The 16,339-nt window shown below is 35.7% G+C and overlaps 2 protein-coding genes across 3 annotated transcripts; both read right to left on the bottom strand.

Annotated features, from left to right (window-relative positions):
* LOC108661678 lies at nucleotides 930-2,529 on the bottom strand. The gene is made up of 2 exons (XM_018119332.1): nucleotides 2,500-2,529; nucleotides 930-1,766 (listed from the first exon to the last, which is right to left on the bottom strand). The coding sequence occupies exon 2, from the start codon at nucleotides 1,758-1,760 to the stop codon at nucleotides 993-995; it is 768 nt and encodes a 255-aa protein (XP_017974821.1). The 5' UTR covers nucleotides 1,761-1,766; nucleotides 2,500-2,529; the 3' UTR covers nucleotides 930-992.
* LOC18601350 (protein NRT1/ PTR FAMILY 5.9) lies at nucleotides 10,529-13,806 on the bottom strand. Of its 2 annotated transcripts, XM_018120467.1 has the most exons (5): nucleotides 13,571-13,806; nucleotides 13,393-13,488; nucleotides 12,925-13,142; nucleotides 11,540-12,051; nucleotides 10,618-11,458 (listed from the first exon to the last, which is right to left on the bottom strand). In XM_018120467.1, exons 2-5 carry the CDS (start codon nucleotides 13,445-13,447, stop codon nucleotides 10,618-10,620), a joined length of 1,626 nt encoding a protein of 541 aa, XP_017975956.1. In that variant the 5' UTR covers nucleotides 13,448-13,488; nucleotides 13,571-13,806. The 2 variants fall into 2 exon arrangements, with proteins under 2 accessions (XP_017975955.1, XP_017975956.1); XM_018120466.1 differs by having other exon boundaries at nucleotides 10,529-11,458; nucleotides 13,393-13,796.

The following is a 16,339-nucleotide window of genomic DNA, read 5'->3' as shown; positions in this document are numbered from 1 at the left end:
TAGTCTTTAACAAGACTTAATCTCTTGTCTTCTTTATTTCTTAAGATTTGACTTCAGTCATCATATTATTCATCTTAACACTCCACATGTTAATTTATTTTTATGTAGCCATCTCAAAAATTCTCTAACTTTTCTTTCTCTTACATGCCAATATATATAAGGCAATAAAAAAAAAAAATTTTGCAATTTCACTCATCATCTTTATCTTAATACCTCCCAATGCACTTAAGACTCCAAACAACAAAGCTTAGCATGAAAACCAATGACCATTCTTCAACTCGTGAGTTTCATCTTCATGCCACTCTCAATTTGCTCTTGCTTTCTAGCCATTAGGGGTTCTTAACGTGACAGCGTTTAATAGTCAGAACTGTGGCGTTGCAACGGTTTGAATTCACTTTATCTTAGCAACTCTTCCACCTTTAAAGCTACTACCTCAATTATTCACAATCGTGTGGCTTCCCTTCGAGTCTATACCACAATTAGCAAGACTAACTTTCTATCACAAGTGTGCGATCAAAACATTGATTTAACGTATTTATTTTGCCACTAACATTCATATATCTTTACCATAACATTTAATACAAGTTTGCTTAAGCAAAAATCTCCAAATTTATTCATAGCTACATGTATCTCAAATTGCTCATCACTTATCATCAGTCAATAAATCCCACTCGAAAATACCCTTTCCATATTGTATAGTGATTTCACCATATAGCATCACTGCACGATGTTCCTCCATTCTACTATCATGGATACTCCATAGAAATTAATTAAAAGATTTACGTACCCTAACTAATGCTAATTCCATTTAATCATATCTTAAATACTTCAAACTTGTAAATTACAACTCCAAATGTATGTCCATATATTGATAATCTTTATATATTTCATGATCATGAAAACTACAACTTACAAACTAGCTTTCTATCATATGTACTTTATTAGAGCACTAATTTCAACATATTTAATCTACCCTTGGTGGTATGTCAAAATCATCCCTGTCTCGGTTGCAATCCAGAGGAATCTCTCCTCTGCATATCCGTATGAGCTGGTGGAGATGGAGCAGCTACCGTAGCCCGTCCTAACTGTGGGCAATCTCTCCTAATGTGACCCGGTTGATCACAACGAAAACATCGTGCAGGCCCTCTGCACGGCCCAACATGATAATTCCCACAATTTCTGCATCTACGTGAACTTCCTGAAACAGAGGAGTTTTTGCCCCTGTTTGGTGGCTGACTAGAAGATACACTTAGACTTCTCCTTTTTGCTAACTCAGCTCGCAGACTCTTATTTTCATTCGCAAGCTTCTCGGCTCTTAAAGCCATTCGCACCACCTCTTTAGCCACGGTTGCGTCCGACTCACCCATAAAAGAAACACAACTATGTTGCCTAGCCTCTTTAAGCTTCTTAGAATCAGAAACATCCAGCACTGGTGGTGGGACAGGAGGTGGGGATGGTGGTACTGAAGGAGCAGCCAGAGGAACTGTAGGAAGAGCTTGACCAGCCTGAGCCTGGCCAGCAATAGCAGTAAAGAAGGCTGCTAATGCCTGAACTGCCTCAAGAGGCATAGCAGGAATACTAGTAAGTGGTAGAGGAGGTGGAGGATGTGGAGGAGTCTTGGTTTGTTCAGCAGTAGGTGCTGCCCGAATGGTGGATGCAGTCAATTCCTCCTCTATTGCACCTAACTGACGACGTTGGAAACGACCTCTTCCCCTTCCAGCTGATCTAGTGAAAGGTGGTTGTTCGCGTCGAGGAGACATAATAATCTATAATAGGGAACAAAGTGAGTTTAGGCAACCTCAGGCTCTATATGCTTATGCATGTATTTTATTCAACCTAACCTAACTTAACTCGGGGCCACACTGACACTGTAAATTTTTAAAACAGCTTTAAAATAACTTTAAACCCAAAACTCTAATCTTTCAAACCAACAGCTCTGATACCAACTTAATTGTCACGACCCGGAACTCCCATCGAGCCCGTGACAACCGCCGCGACGTCTCAATTTACATTCATTACCCAGAATGTCAACCGAGACCCCGCAAGGCTTTAATATCAGCTTCTCATTTCCCCTGTGGGTAACTGTTTCCAAATACCACATTTTAAAAGATTTTAAACTGTTTCCAACTTAAACAAATGAAATAATAATTTCCGTCTCACAGGGGTATTTTTGTCATTTATCCCAAAAATCTCAAAAATCATCTAAAAATATAGTATGTAAGTGGAAAACACATATTTCTTAATCAAAAATAATTTTGGATGTCTAAAACATTCGTTTAAAATGGAATTATGACTGTTATAATAAAATAAAAATATTCAATAAAATATTCAATTTTCACATAAAACGATATTTTAAGAACACTGCATAAATAATTTTTATAGCGTAAAAGCAAAATAAATTCTTACATACCGTAATACAGATAACCAAAGTATAGAATTTAATTTACAGTGACACGTGGGCCCACGAATGACCAAAAGTATCAAAAGAAATGAACCTACAGTCTTTGGATGTGGCAAGTTCAACTGTAATCCTCGCCGATATCAGTTATCTACAATCTATTCTGAGCCTGAAATGGGTGGAAATGAGGGTGGTGAGATTATAAAATCCCAGTGAGTAAACAAACATCACTCAAAATATCTAAAGTCGAGTAAAAGGAGACTATTAAAACATTTCATCAAACTGTAATTTATCATCTTTCAACTTATTTCAACCAAATGAAATCAATTTATTTAAAGCAAGTAATCAGTATGGCTTATGAATTTCTTAAAAAGCTTGGCTCATGCCAAAAATTATTATCATACTCAGTTATCTGGGATACCTTGGCCGAGGGCTATCCCAACTGAGTCCGCCAAGGCTATTAGAAAGTCATGTTTTTATTTTGAAAACATAGCCATTCCTTGGCGTTGGCCGAGTTCCCCTTCACGTGGTGGTTTGGCGTGAAGTGAACTCTAAAAGTTATACCTCAGGAGTTACCCTACTCGCCTCTCCAACCGAGGTAAAAATATAACAGGATTCCGTGCCCCTCTAATAGGCTAGTCCACAGAATCCAGCCCACTGCAGCAGGTCAAACCCACCATACAATAAAATTTTGACAGCATGACAGGGCTAATATATTACTACCCAGCCTGCAAGGGTAAAATAAAGCAATTCATATAATTCATAAAAAACACAGCCCAGCCAGTCATGCCAATACAATAACATAAGCCATTAATTCAATTTTAAATTTACAACATATCAGTGGTCTCCAATTACTCTATTTTCAAAATCGTTATTTCGTTTCAAGACAATTTATAAAATATTTTCATTTAAACTCATTTTGTTTACAAAACATAAAAATTTACCATTTGAACTCATTTTCATAAAATTCACCAAAACCGAATAAAAACATACTTTAGATAATTAAAATGATGGTAAGGTTACTCACCGTGTCTAGAGTGGGGATTTTCGAAATACTCAGACTATTGGTCCTCGGGTGCAATTCCCTTGCCTTTATCAGAGGACTCACCACCTTGACACAGTACAAAATCGAGAAATTCACCACATTGGTACTAAATTGAAATTAAACTAATTTAGACTACTAATGCTTGATATGGAATGCAAAAATGTCTAAATTTTTGCCTAAATGCGGTGTTAGCCTATTTCGGTCTTTTACCCGATAAATTGATATACGCGTCCGTTTAAACTCCAAATTAATTTTTTTCAGTTTCTATACCTCAATTGCACCCAAATTGACTTAATGTCCCTCAGTGTGGTGCAAATTATCAGTCCCGATAACAAATTACGAAAATACCCCTAGTGGGTAAAAATTTGTATTTTTGCTCCGAAAATTTCCATTATTTTTCTAGGCTCATAATTCATCATTATTCATCATAATTCCTCAAATAACCATCAAGATCAGCAGCCAATATTCCCCTAGAAAATTCAGCATAATGGGTTTCAATGGGAGAAAATTATATTTCTAGCTTATTTTTGCTATATTTCAATATAACTTAACTAAAATCACTTAATTCAATTAAAATCAACCAAAAATCAAGCTCAAAACTCATCCATGGAGGTTTGGCCAGCATGGGTGTCCATACCCACTTTCTAATTTTGCATGGAAATGAGAAAAAAATGCATGGGTAGTGAAAATCACAAGGAAAATCAATGAAATTTACCTTTTTAATGCTTGATTTCTTGATTTCTCTTGATTTTCCCCAAATTTTTCAGGTAGGATTCTTGTTTTTTTTTTTCCCCTTTTCTCCCCTGGTTTGGACAGCTGAAGAAGATGAGAATTCCGGAATTTTTACCTTTTTAAAGGCTAAAATAATATAATATTATTTTATTCATTTTTTTAATGTTTTATTAATTCCTTAAATTCTAGCCATCCATTTGTTTCCAAATTTTCACCATACACTTGTCCCACATATCCATAGCTTAGATAAAATTCTCAGACCTATCCAAAGTCTTGGTGGAGTAATTTTTGAAATTTACACTTTTACCCCCGTAAAAGTCAAAAATTTTATTTTTGCCCCAAAAACTGAAAAATTGCCCATAGACATATTTTCATCCCTTATACTCATACCATTCTCCAATTTGTCAAATTTGATCTAAATTCTCTCAAAATCTCAAATTTTGTTCGCGGGTGGCAAAATTACGATTTTGCCCCTACACTCTAGAAATCACCGGAATTAAACTTTTTCACTGCCAAACCCTCAAATTATACTCCAATAAGTCAAATGGGGCCAAAAAAAAAATTTTTTCTAAAAATTCCCATTGTGTCCTTAGGTGGCAAATGACCATTTTGCCCCTAGATAATAAAAATTTCAGATTGACTCCAAATTGATCCTCGAACTCCAAATCACCATATTAAACCATTCTGGGACTTTAATATTCTTAATTTCATTTTGAATTCTTTATTTGATCTAGTTCGAGGCTTAAATTAACTTAATTGTACCATTTGGTACATTGTCGTCTTTTAACGATTTTTCTTTCGGGGCTTTCCAAGTATGCAAGCATATTGTCAATCATATGAATGACATGACAAGTATTTTATAAGATTGGGCTTGACAGAGATTTTGGATAAGTCTGAGAATTTTATCTAAGCTATGGATATGTGGGACAAGTGTATGGTGAAAATTTAGAAACAAATGGATGAAATTTTAAAAATGAGCCAATGGGAAAGTGACACATGGCATTTTTTTAATGATATAATATTATTTTAATGAAAAGTCAGCCCATTTAAACCCCATTTTAAGTGCTGGCCGGCCATTAGGGAGAACAAGAGAGAAAATAGAGAGGAAAGGAAGAAAAAAACAAAAACCAAAGAGAAACAAGAAAATTCAAAGGGAAATTCGCGTTTTTCGTCCGTTTATGCGTCTAACGGTAAGATTTTTCGACTTTAGCTTGATTTCTACCTTTCTTATGGCTTTGTTTCCATTTAGCATGCTTGAGAAGAGAGATCTAAACGTGACATCAAGGGCTGGACGAAATTCTAGGGGAGAGATTTTGAAATTTTTAGGCTTTGATTTTTAGTTAAATTGGTAGTTTTAGTTAGTTAAATGTGTTTAGAAATTAAATTGGGCAAGAAAGCATTAAATTTTCACAATACCCACCCTTGGCCGAATCTGCAATGAGGTACAATGATGATAATCTGATTTTTATTCTAAGAGAAAATGATGAAAAATGGTTTAATGTGATAGAAAAACAAAGTGGAAAATTAACTGAGTTAATGTCCCATTTTTGGCTGAATTTTTCAAGGAAGAGAGTGAGCTGATTTTGGTGATTTTAGATGAATATTGGCTGATAATTAATGGTTAGAAATGTTGGAGAGAGAATGGGACAATTTAGAGCTAAAATGGAGTGCGTTAGCAATTTATCGGGTAAAGTGCCAAAAATAGGCTAATACCGCGTTTAAGCCGTTTTTGGCTATTGCATTTCATACCATGCATTAGTATAGGACTTAAGTCAAATATATAGTGATTTAGCATTAATGTGATGAATTGAGTAAATTTTTGCAATGTGTCTAGGAGGAGAGCCTTCCGGTAAAGGCAAGGAAATCGTACCCGATGAGTAGTTATCGGGGCACCTAGAAAGCTTTTAGTTTGTACAAACGGTGAGTAAACTTATTATTATTGTAAATTATCTAGAGTTTATTTTTAAATGCTCTTGATGTATTTTATGAAATGAAAACGAGATTAAAACAAGATTTTTGATGTTTTACAAATAAATGTGACAAATAAAGATATATTGGGTTGATTATGAAATTGAGTAATTGGAGGCTGTTAACTGTCTTGAAAATTATATATTTTCCTATGAATGGCTTATGAGATAAGTATATGTGGCTATATTTTGTAAGTGCATTGGGAAATTTATGTAAGCTGTTTTTACTATGCAAGCTGGATAAATAAATAAAAGCCACGTTATACTGTCGAAATTTTATTAAAATTGGTGGGTTAGTCACTGTAGTGACGGGTTTTCGTGAATTGCCTATTAGAGGGGCACAATAAACTCGGTTATATACTTACTCCGGTTGTAGAGGCGATGAGGGTAACTCCCGAGGTAGTATTAGAGCTCACTTCACGTCGAAACCCCACGTGAATGTGTAACTCGGCCAACGCCAAGGAACGACTTGTTTTAAAAATAAAAATGTGTTTCACATGTAAATGTTATAACAATCTTGGCAGACTCAGTTAGATGCCTCGGCCAAGGTATCCCCGAGGATTAGTTTTGGCTTGAGCCTTGTTTTCATTTATAAAAGACATAAGCCTTAACAACTGTTTTGGTAAATTACAAATATTTTATGGTTTAAGAAATAAATTGAAAACATTATGAAATGGTTTGTGATTTGTTGTTTAAACTTGCCTCCCTGTTACTCGCCTTTAGATATTTATGATAATGTCTGTTTACTCATTAGGATTGCAAAATCTCACCCACCTCCTTTCCAAACATTTCAGGCCTGTGGTAGCTTGTAGATACCCTATTTTGTTGAGGATTCTAGTTGACATCTCTACCACACAGACAGTAGGTTTCTAGCACCAACATTGGGTCTATTTTGGGCCACTTGTCATTGTAACCATTATTATACATTATAACTTTGTAAATTTTTGTATGTGTGAATTTATTTTACTTACACGTTACAAAAGATTTCTTACATGTGTTTTTATAAATATTATTTTATATAAAAAAATGATGCTATATTTTAATCAATATTTTGAATAGTGATATTTATCTATAAATCCTTTTAAAATATTTTTGTCTTTTGATTTACTTGAGTAGGAAACTACTGGAAATTGTTTAAAATGGAATGTTTAAAAACGATTGCTCACAAAAAAGGCAAGAAACTGATATGTAAGCCTTGCGGGGTTCTGATTGGCATTTCGGGTAATGAGTGTCAATTGGGACGTCACGACGGTTGTCATGGGCTCGAGGGAGGTTTCGGGTCGTTACAGCATAAGCTGAGGATGACCCGGTTATGTGCGAGTAGGGAGTGCGCATAACCCAGTGATGACCCAACTATGTGCGAGTAGGGAGTGCGCATGAGCTGGTGATGATGATGATGGGATGGTGTGCATGATGATGATGGGTATACGTATACATATATACATATGTTAATATGTGTGTTATAGGAAATTAATGAGTAATGGTATATGGTTGTAATGCATGTGAAACTTGACATGTTAAACTGTGAAAGATTGTTATGCATTTCATGTTGGTTTGGACATTTCAATAGGGTGGTTTTTCTTTGAGGGAAAGGGAAAATTTACATTAGTGCCCTGTATCTCGCTGCAGCGAGAGTCATTTTCGCTGCAGCGAGAAACTCTCGAGTTTGAGAACCTTCACCAGAACTGGTTCTTGCTGCAACGAGAATGAATTTTGCTACAGCGAGATAGTCTCTGTAGCTTCTCGCTACAACAAAAAGGAATCTCGCTACAGCGAGAAACTCTCTGTTTCATCAACTGAATTTCACTGCAGTGATAAAGAATCTCGCTACAGCGAGAAACCTTCTGTTTCTGGGTTAAAATTTCACTGTAGTGAGATTCAATCTCGTTGCAGCGAAAAACCTTTTGTTTTTGTCTCCTATCTTGTCAATTGCTGCCCTATTTTTCATTTCTTTGCTACCATGTCTGAGCATGGACTTCCAACATTAAGGACTAAATGAGTTCAGTTTAAAATGAAGAAGTTTAGTGAGAAACCTTTGACCAGTTGAAAAACCCTTGTTCGGCTAATAACTTAATCCCAATGTCGTTGCAACTAAAATTCATTCTCGCTGCAGCTATGTTGCAACGAGAATGCCTTTCTGCTGCAGCAAAGATTCGTTGTCATATTTGACTTGCTTGCGTATTATTAAAGCTTTCATTCTTCAAATGGTTCGTTATGTATGGGTTCATGATTTTTAAATGATTAATCATTTAAGGGCTTGATGAGGGGTTTTTAATAAGAACAGAAACAAATTGCATTGTTTTGAAAAAGAATGCATCATGATTTCGTTAAAGATTCCTTATGGTATGCTTGTTCCCTTCCTTGTTCACTCATTGGGTTTATACTCACCGTTTTTCAGATCACGAGGCAGCCGGTAACTAGGATGAGGTGTCCTTGTAGATTTATATCCATCTTTTGGTAGGTGTCTCGGTATTCAGTAACTGTACATTCGTCCGAGTCCCTCCACTTGAAGTCGAGTATTATTTTGTTGTGTATAGACGAACCTAATGTAAATTGTTAAGATACGTGTTGTAGACAATGTATATACACTTGTTTGGTATGCCAGTATGAGATGACAATGTGTAGTATTATTTTGATTCTAAGTTATGAAATGTGACTTAGCAATTTATGATGGAATGATAAACATGTCAAATTAATAGGCTTGCTTGGGCTTAGTGGACTGTGTCCATTGGGCCCATGCGTCGATCATGGCCCGGAATTTGGGTCGTGACAACGGTGATGGTGGTGTGCAGTGTGGGAGTGCGCATGATGATATATGCCATGTGCGGTGTGGGAGTGCACATGATACTTGCCATGTGCAATGTGGGACTGCACATGAGGATATTAACGATGTGCAGTGTGGGAGTGCATATGAGTTGAGTTGAGGTTGGCGGTTGTATGTACAGAGGCTTGTTGACTAGTGTGGGGATGACCTTGGTGTATATTTGAATTATCTATATATTTATATACACATAATGTATACATGAATTCTTACACACATGTGTACCTATCTTGTAGAGTAGAGATGTTTGGAAAATGTAATGTGATTGAATTGAATGTTGAAAGTTGAATTTCCTAAATGTTTTAAAATGAGTTAAACGTCAACATGGCATCAAGTTTGGTTATGATATACAAATTGCATTGTTTTAATACAAGTGCATCATGTTTCCTAAAAATCTTCTGTATCGTTTGCTTGTTCCCTTCCTGTGTTCACTCACTGAGTTTATACTCATTCTTTTCAACTTCATGTTTTAGTTTTTAGGTCCGAAGGTAGTTGGATTCCTAGGTTGAGGTGCTTCCTCATATTCATCCTTCGGTAGGTTTGCCATGTCACTTAATGATAGTACCCACGCCCAGAGTCACTCTGCTAGTAGTTAAGGGTCTGTTGTATGTTTATATGTGATGGTTTTATGTAAATTGTGAGATTGTTGTGAACTCTGTATGTTTAGTTTGATTAACAATGTCATTTAGGGTTGACAAATGATAACCCTATTTTGACAATGGTATATATTTGGTTTTTAGGATTTAATTTTTAAGGAATTCTTATTATAAATTATGAGTTTTAGATCTTGAAGAAAGAGGGGTGATAGATGAACTCTTGAACAGGTTTACATAAAAAGGCTTGTTTGGGCTTGGTGGGCTATACCTATTGAGCCCTGCACGGATCATGGCCCAAGATTTGGGCTATGACATAAACCATAAATAACGTGATAAAGTCTATGATTAATCAACAAAATTCATAAAAATTACAATATAGGAAATCATATAATGTCCATGGAAGATTAAGAAAAATCTGAAAATTTGCAAGATTAGTATATAAAGCACATATTTCATAAAATTTTATCAGAATTTGGCATAAATAATTTAATAAAACCTAATGCATGCAGCTCCAAGCAATTAATCATATATTAGAGAATAAAACATGTTTTTAAAACATTCAAAATATAAATAAAATAAAATAAATTAGCATACAATGCCTAAGCAGGATTTTTATCAAGTGACAAACGCAAAACACTTGAACAAAATCTAGGACATACAATTATTAGCTATTAATCAGAAAATCGAAGATTTACCATACTAGGAATTTTTAACCGAATGTAAGTGCATGGTATAGCCTAATTAATTAACTGCTGGAGTAAACGACCAACAGATCAGATGTACATATCAGTTCATGTGACTTATTGAAACCGACTAAAATTTATAGTTCAAACTGCGGCATAGTGCCTCTATTTTCTTTGATGAATCCAATCTCGGAACGAAAATAATCTGTTCAACCAGGAGTCTTAAGGAGAATTATTCTTCAAAATAGAAAATGCAGTGTCCTAAATGTAGAATATCAATATCATATGAGGCAAAGCAAAACCTAATTAAATATCATGTATATTTACTTGAACCAAAGTTATTGAAACAAAACTGTATCAAACTGATCAAAGAGCTTATTTACAACTGCCATTTTCCATTTCACTCCTACTTTTGTAGCACTTGCACAAAATTGCATACAATAGTAAGCTCAATGCACTTGCTAAGGCTAAAAGCCAGTAGTATTTGTCTAGTCCATCTTCCCTCATGTCATCAGAGAACCAGCTTTGTCTTCCTTTTGAGCTTGTGAAGGCTTCAATAATAGAAATCATCAAGGCACTCAAGAAACTTCCCACCCCGAAAACACTAGTATATAATGCAAAGCCCATCGTTCTCATCCTAACCGGTACTTCATTGTAAAAGAACTCTTGCATCCCAACAACAGTGAAAATGTCAGAAATGCCTAGGAGAACATATTGAGGAAGCAACCAAAATATGCTTAGTGGCACCGTTTCTGATTCTAGGACACCTATCTTTTTGCTGATCTCAAGCCTCTTCATTTCAACAACTGCAGCTATGATCATAGCAATGATGGAGAGGAACATACCAACTCCCATTCGTTGCATTACGCTAATACCTTTTCGATTACAAGTAACTATCTGTGTAATTGGGATTAAAACTTTATCATATAAAGGCATCAATAGTATTATAGACAATGTAATAGCACTTTGTAGCGTTGCTGGTGGGATCTTGAAGTTCCTACCAATGTTCCTCTCCATTGTCATGCCTTGTTTAGTGAAAAATGTGGCAGGTTGTTGGAAAATTACTGCAAACATAAGAAGCATTGTCCATATAGGCAAAAGCCTGAGTATTATTTTTGAATTTTCAAGCAGGTAAGTATCATTTTTGGGATTCCCATCCAACTCTGAGCCTTCCTTGCTCCCCAACTTTTGATCACAAAGAGGTTTCTCTTGAAGCCTATAAACAAGTAAGAATTACCATCAGAACTCATGCACGTTACAATGTGAAGCATCCTCAAAATCCAATAACAAAACTTACTCTAGCTCCACTACATCAGACTTGTCATTTGGTAAACTGATTCTGCCTTTGATTAATTTTGATGCTGTCACTTTGATGACTTGAACTATGCTCTGAAAAGGCTTACCATCCATGGTTCTAACTGGTTTATACTCATAAATTCGGCTACCACATGTGAAAAGTGCAACTGATATAACCATTGCAAACATGGGGATGGCAAATCCTAGCACCCAACCAAAGGTATCTTGGATGTAGGACATAAGTATGACACCTAAGAGGCTGCCACTACAAACACCAAAATACCACCATTGGAAAAATAAACTCTTTTTGTTAGAGCTTTTGTCATCTTTGCTGCAAGGCAATTCCTCATCATGGTCCAGTTGGTCAGCTCCAAAGGCTTGCAGAGATGGGTTATATGCACCTTGGCCTAATGAAATCAGACAGAGGGACCAAAACAGGAATGCAGAGGAGCTTGTGTTGCTTGGAGGAGACCATGTCCATAGCAATGCTGTTGACGCAACTGCTCCAAGGCCCTTAAATTATATATATAAAAAAAATCAGAATAGACAAACGTTCAAGCGACAAATGTTATTTATCTGACTGAATTAGCAATGACTTTTTTCTTTTTGATAATTAGCTATGACTTCAATCTTCAACAAAAGGAAAACAGAAGGCACATTTGTCATGTTTCTTGTGCCATATCTCTTTCAACTAGGCCAAATAAATACCCAGATCATATTGTATGGAAAAACTATTCATTTTTGGTTAGTCCAAACTGGTTCACTCAACTTTAGAAGATTTAAATACTGTTCTTCAAAAGATGAAAAGTAAAAGGGGGAAACTTTAACTAAAAGAAGTGAAACTGATATAATCAAAACTTTCAGACAAGGTTACTTGGCAAGAGGATAGGTTAGGCAATGAATCTTGAAAGAGGTGCGAGATGAAGGAAAAAGTAGTGCTACCACGACAGAAGAGTCCTATCAGAATAAAAGCCATCTTGGATTCTAAAAGAATGTATGACTTGACCCCCTAATTCTGTCCAGACAATCTATTAAATGAGAATGTCCACATTTACGATTAAAGAGGAATTGACAAACTGGGTGTGCCCCCAAACTTACTGACTCTTCGATTTCGAATTTCCAGACTCACCAAAATACTAGATTAATGGCAGCTTAAGAACTTTACATTTACAGAAAAATTGAATTCTTTTGCAATTAACAATTGTTAAAAAAGTATAGTGGTGATGACTCAGGGTCAAACATCTTTAGTGGTAAGTGGTAACCGCATATGCCTCTCATAGATGATAAACAAATATGTTTCTGAAAATAAAGTCTCCAGGGATGTTAGGATGCAATTCCAATGACATGCAAAACCTCTAATGAAATTAAACAAGAAGAGTGACTCACCAAAACATAGAGGAAAGAGGAGGTCAAAATGGTGGAATACCTATCCCAAAATGAGTCAGCCAGGGGTGCCACCAGCAGTGGCAACATTGATGTGAATCCACACCAACTGTTAACTGTCTTGGCTGCAGAAGAGTTGCTCATCTTCACAACATCTGTGAGATATGTAACCATATTGGATGCCACCCCCTTGAAAGCAAACCTCTCCATGCCAGCAATAACTATCAAATATAACAAAGTTATGCACAATGAATAATTCTGTTAAATTACTTAAATTCTGGTCATTCGAAAAAGAAAAGGGAAATTTTTACTGAGAGACCATAGACGTAAATCAAAGTTTCAAAAAATTGCCGATGCAATTGTTAATTGGGTCCCCGAAGCACTGAAAAGAAACAGGTTTGTTCATGCATGAAATGCATTCTAGTTAGCTCAAGTTAAATGGTAGAATAAAAAAATTAAAGAAAAATTTACCTATAAGAAGAATACAGGATCTGCTAAGCCCTTGAGCTCTTCCTCCTCCAGCCATTTTAAATAGAAAACAATCTGCCGAGTAAAATAGGAATGGCTCTGAGATTATAAGAGCAAAAGAGGTGAGAAAACGGAACTTTATAGGCTGCTGTCTCTAGTCAGAGAATCAGGGGCTACTAACTCGAGTCAGGAGACTGCTGCTTTCATCCCCTCCAAATAATTTCATTCTATTCAACTGAGACAGTAATTCTTCTTCATTAATTGCAGTCTTGTAGTTGTAGGCTCCTCTTTTCCTTACGGAAAGCTAGACAAAGTTATTTATTTGTTGAGTAATGGGACACTTAACACATAGATAGTCACTAGAAGCAAGCACCCCTAACAGCATTGCTTGTGTTAATAAACAAGGGAAAAAAAGGTGAACGCACTTTCAGTTTTGTGTTACCAAGAAAGAGTATTATGTCGACATATACAGGACTCCTTTTAGCAGTTTAACTCGGTAAGGCATACACGTCTGCATCTTTGACACATGGTGTTCCACAGGTAAGCCAGGTAATCCAGATATGAATTCCCAAATTTGTAAGCAAGTGGAAAGCTGATAATTATGAAAACTGTGAAAGGACAAAAAAGAGTGAGGACCAATTGACATGAATATATTCCAGTTTTTTCCTCCAAAATCCATTTGATTTCTAACTTTTCCTTAATTCTCGAAAGAAGCCATAGGTAAATTATTCATAAAGACAAAAGAAGAGCACAAAAGGGTACATGTTTATCATATGTTAATTTGATTATAGTTACTTTTACCCTCTAAAGAACCAATTAGAACATGCTGTTAAGTGTTAATCAAAGAAAACCAATTAGATTAATGCTTATAGTTTCAGGCTAGAGAAATGTTGTTTCCCCCCAGAAATAAAAATTAAAATTGCGGAGACCAATAAGAATACACGGGGATCAATTGATGAAGTGATGCTTTCTTTTGACAGTTGTCTATGCTTCATTGGATGCCTTGTTTGTTATCACCTCATTCTTTGTTGTCATATTGCCCTTTCTTTATGCCTTTTATTAGACTGGTAGTTTCTCCAATATTCAGCCAGATTAATTCGTTTGCGTTTCTAACTTTCTAAGCTATGCGTTACGTTTGAGCTCTAATGCTACAAGACATAAAAAAAAAATTGTGTAGTCGCAGTTCTTGTCAGAAATACGTTTCCATAAATCCCAAGCGGGGCACATGCCCAACTACGACCCCCACACGAAAACAACATCCAACATGCAACAGAGACACACACTCTTTATGAAGACAGAAACGTTGGTGCTAGCTGACAAGGTATTCCACCGGAAGCAGAAGCAATCAGCCTATTTTCAAAATCAACAAGATATCTATAAGACAAAAAAGATGACCAGTCTGTTTTTCTTTCTTTGGCAAGATCTCTAGAGAGTAGAGAAACGTAAAACAAATCACTCAACGATGGAAAATTTCAGTGGTTTAGTGAGATGGATATCACTTTGAGTTCCACCACTACCTGGAAAAATTTTTATCATTGAAAAAGAAATGGTCAATGAAAATTAGTTGGGCAAATCCCCATTAGTCTCCCCACTTTCTGCTACATAACATATCCTTTGATTCTTTGCAAGTGTTTTGTTGCTGTAGTTTTCCCTTCTTCTAGCTTTTTGTGGCCTATCCTAGACTGATCATTTGCTTTTGCCTCTTTAACTCTCATAGCTTTACCACTTTCTTTCCGAAAAGTGAGATATAGCTATCTGCCAGACAATACTCGAGCACCTTATCAGATATCTTTGGATTCAATCACAACTCTTGATCCCAACATAATTAAAATTGAAACATACTCACTGACTTAAATTAGATATGAGTCCTGCTCAACCATGGCATAGCATTTATAGTCTATCTATTCTTATCTGCTACAAAGTTTAAAGTTGATTACTTTTGATGACACCACCCGGCCCTCATCAAATTGATTGATATGTGCCTTTAGCATTTCTAAAAACAAAAGTGTATACTCTGAAGTTTTTATTTAATATTGTAGCTGGATATCAAGAAAACTGAAAGAACAATAGAAGAAATACAAAGGGGGCAAAGGCAAACTATTTATGCTCATATAAATATAGATTATACAAACAAGCATGGAAATTCAGTATCGAACGAAGAAAAAATTAATGTACCTTTCTTTCTGCCAGGGAAGCTCCCAAGAATTCCAATAAAGAATACTTTTAGGAAATGTTGTGAAACCAGAACAGCCTCTCAAGCTTGATTTGTCCACTCGGCAAATACAAAAGTTTATTATTCATAAATGCGACTTGAAATTACGGAATATGAATAATTCAGAGATAATTAACATTAATCTTTTGAGTCAGCTAGCTTTTGCCGATAACAGAATGAGACAGATCAGGCTAGTTTGTTGAGCATGTTTAGGATATGAAATTGATTCCTCTTGCCAACTTTCAAAATTGATACTCTCTAATTCTGTTAACCAAAAGAGTGGAACATGTGCCACGTGGATTACATATGGAAGTTCCTTGTTGGACTGTAAAATAGAGGTGCTTGCAATCCTAGGCTTGACGGTAAGATTTTATGTGTCGTAAAACTTGGCAAACCCGACAAGATTTGGTGACGAACTGTACATGTTTTTTTTTTTATATTTATTATTGTGATGATTGTTATGTTGACCAAATTGGTTCTTCTTGAAGGACATGATTTTACTTCAAACAGTCTTTTTGGCTAATGATAATGATCGATATTATACTGTATTTTATTGTTGATTGATATTCGAAGTTCATTTGTTCATTAATAATGATGACCAAGTAGGCATTTCACCCATGGATTGACTTCAAATCCAATAGGAGTTCTCTTCCAAAGATATTTGAATTTGAATCTAAAATGCATCAAAATTTTAGATTGAAAATATCAAATTTATTTATGAGATGTAGAATTTACAAT

Source organism: Theobroma cacao, chromosome 4, assembly GCF_000208745.1.
Source record: "Theobroma cacao cultivar B97-61/B2 chromosome 4, Criollo_cocoa_genome_V2, whole genome shotgun sequence".
Lineage (NCBI taxonomy): Eukaryota > Viridiplantae > Streptophyta > Magnoliopsida > Malvales > Malvaceae > Theobroma > Theobroma cacao.
The sequence above is the reverse complement of the archived record's forward strand: the minus strand, read 5'-3'. Positions and strand labels throughout refer to the sequence as shown.

What these genes read in the sequence shown, in the direction of transcription:
- LOC108661678 (XM_018119332.1), bottom strand. Translation starts at nt 1,760, where the DNA reads ATGTCTCCTCGACGCGAACAACCACCTTTCACTAGATCAGCTGGAAGG.
- LOC18601350 (XM_018120467.1), bottom strand. Translation starts at nt 13,447, where the DNA reads ATGGCTGGAGGAGGAAGAGCTCAAGGGCTTAGCAGATCCTGTATTCTT. An exon ending in ATCCTGTATTCTTCTTATAG is followed by an intron (nt 13,143 to 13,392) that starts GTAAATTTTTCT and finishes TATATTTGATAG; the next exon opens with TTATTGCTGGCATGGAGAGG. An exon ending in CCTCTTTCCTCTATGTTTTG is followed by an intron (nt 12,052 to 12,924) that starts GTGAGTCACTCT and finishes ATATAATTTAAG; the next exon opens with GGCCTTGGAGCAGTTGCGTC.